The sequence below is a fragment of the Poecilia formosa genome, unplaced genomic scaffold (genome assembly GCF_000485575.1).
Source record: "Poecilia formosa unplaced genomic scaffold, Poecilia_formosa-5.1.2 Scaffold3578, whole genome shotgun sequence".
Lineage (NCBI taxonomy): Eukaryota > Metazoa > Chordata > Actinopteri > Cyprinodontiformes > Poeciliidae > Poecilia > Poecilia formosa.
In genome coordinates this window covers 1-1,323 of record NW_006803517.1, presented here as the reverse complement: position 1 = coordinate 1,323, position 1,323 = coordinate 1, and the positions used below count along the sequence as shown (strand labels likewise).

The 1,323-nt window shown below is 35.4% G+C and overlaps 1 protein-coding gene across 1 annotated transcript; it reads right to left on the bottom strand.

Annotated features, from left to right (window-relative positions):
- Positions 1-724: 724 nt before the first annotated feature.
- Positions 725-1,265, bottom strand: LOC107835519 (mas-related G-protein coupled receptor member A8-like; the record flags this gene model as incomplete). Its single annotated transcript, XM_016667917.1, has 1 exon — positions 725-1,265. A coding segment is annotated over one exon (541 nt), but the record flags the coding sequence as incomplete, so codon positions are not given.
- Between the last annotated feature and the right edge of the window lie 58 nt (positions 1,266-1,323).

The following is a 1,323-nucleotide window of genomic DNA, read 5'->3' as shown; positions in this document are numbered from 1 at the left end:
CCTAAAGTTCCTGTAGCCACCAAATACAGACTGTGTTAAAATGTGTCTGCTTTTTATATCATGTCAAACATGAGATATTTCCTGTTTCTGCAGATATCTCACAATCTTAACAGCAGGTTTGCTTCATCACAAGAGATGGCATTTTTCAGTTGAATCAAATAGATCACCTTTTAAACACTGTAGATGATGAAAAATAAAAGTAGATTAATATAAATGTTTACATAACAAACAGAATGATCTGCAGAATTAAAAACATACAACTTCAAGCCATCCTCCTCCTGGGAGGGTTTGGAGGCTTTATGGTTGTTTTTTTATAAAGAAATCTCTAGTCCTATTGAATATTTATGTTATATATATAATAAACATTTCAGTTAAATCCCTGCTGAATTAAATGTCTGCTTTGTTACTATTGGAAAAACTGTATGTGGTTCAGAATCAATTACTTAGCAGAAAAGTTAATTGTACACAGCTGAATAAATAAAGTTTTACTGTTTTCTGCATTTTTTGTTGAAAGAAACTTTTTCACGGGAAACTGACACTTTCTAAGTTTGTACCTGTTTAAACTGACAACTCTGAGAGCCAAGCAGGTTGTCATTTCTTCAGTTGGGTTTTGGTTTTCAAAAGATCATGAAAAAATCCAAATATATCATCTGAAAGTATTCGCTCTTGCAAATTATCAATAAGAATTCCATACAATGTAAGAATATTTGTGCTTCAGTGGCACCTAAACTGCTGAAGTGTGTTGAGGTGACATATTATCATCAGTGCTGCTGATCTCCTGATTCTTAGACGTCACACAGAAACACAATGAGGTCAAAAGCCTGTCAACTGCACTTTTCCTGAGAAAAATACACATAGCTGAGTCTGCAAGAGGACTAAGAAAAAGACCAATTGTAACCCCAGTATAGACAGGAAAATTTTCAAAGGGTTTTTTCAACAGATAATACATCATGTTGGGGATGAAAAGTAGAATATATGTTAGCAAAACCACAACCAGAATTGAAACAATTCGACGTTTTTCCTCAGCAGGGACACTGCGAGCTTCAGACAGAGCTTTAATGGTCCCAACCAGGCAGAAGATGAACAAGAGAAGAGGGAGGAGGACACTAGCATTCAGAATGATTTTTACAATATGAAATTCCAAAAGGAGATAAATGGTGAGATTAAAAAGAAAAGAAAGGACCCAGAGCGTAACACAGACCAACACAGATGTCTTGATGTTTCTTCCAAATCTGTACCACAGCGGCTTGGCAATGACCAGATACCTGAAACAAAAGATACCTGCTGTCAGACATTACTGATGTAATAATGTCAGAAAGAAAC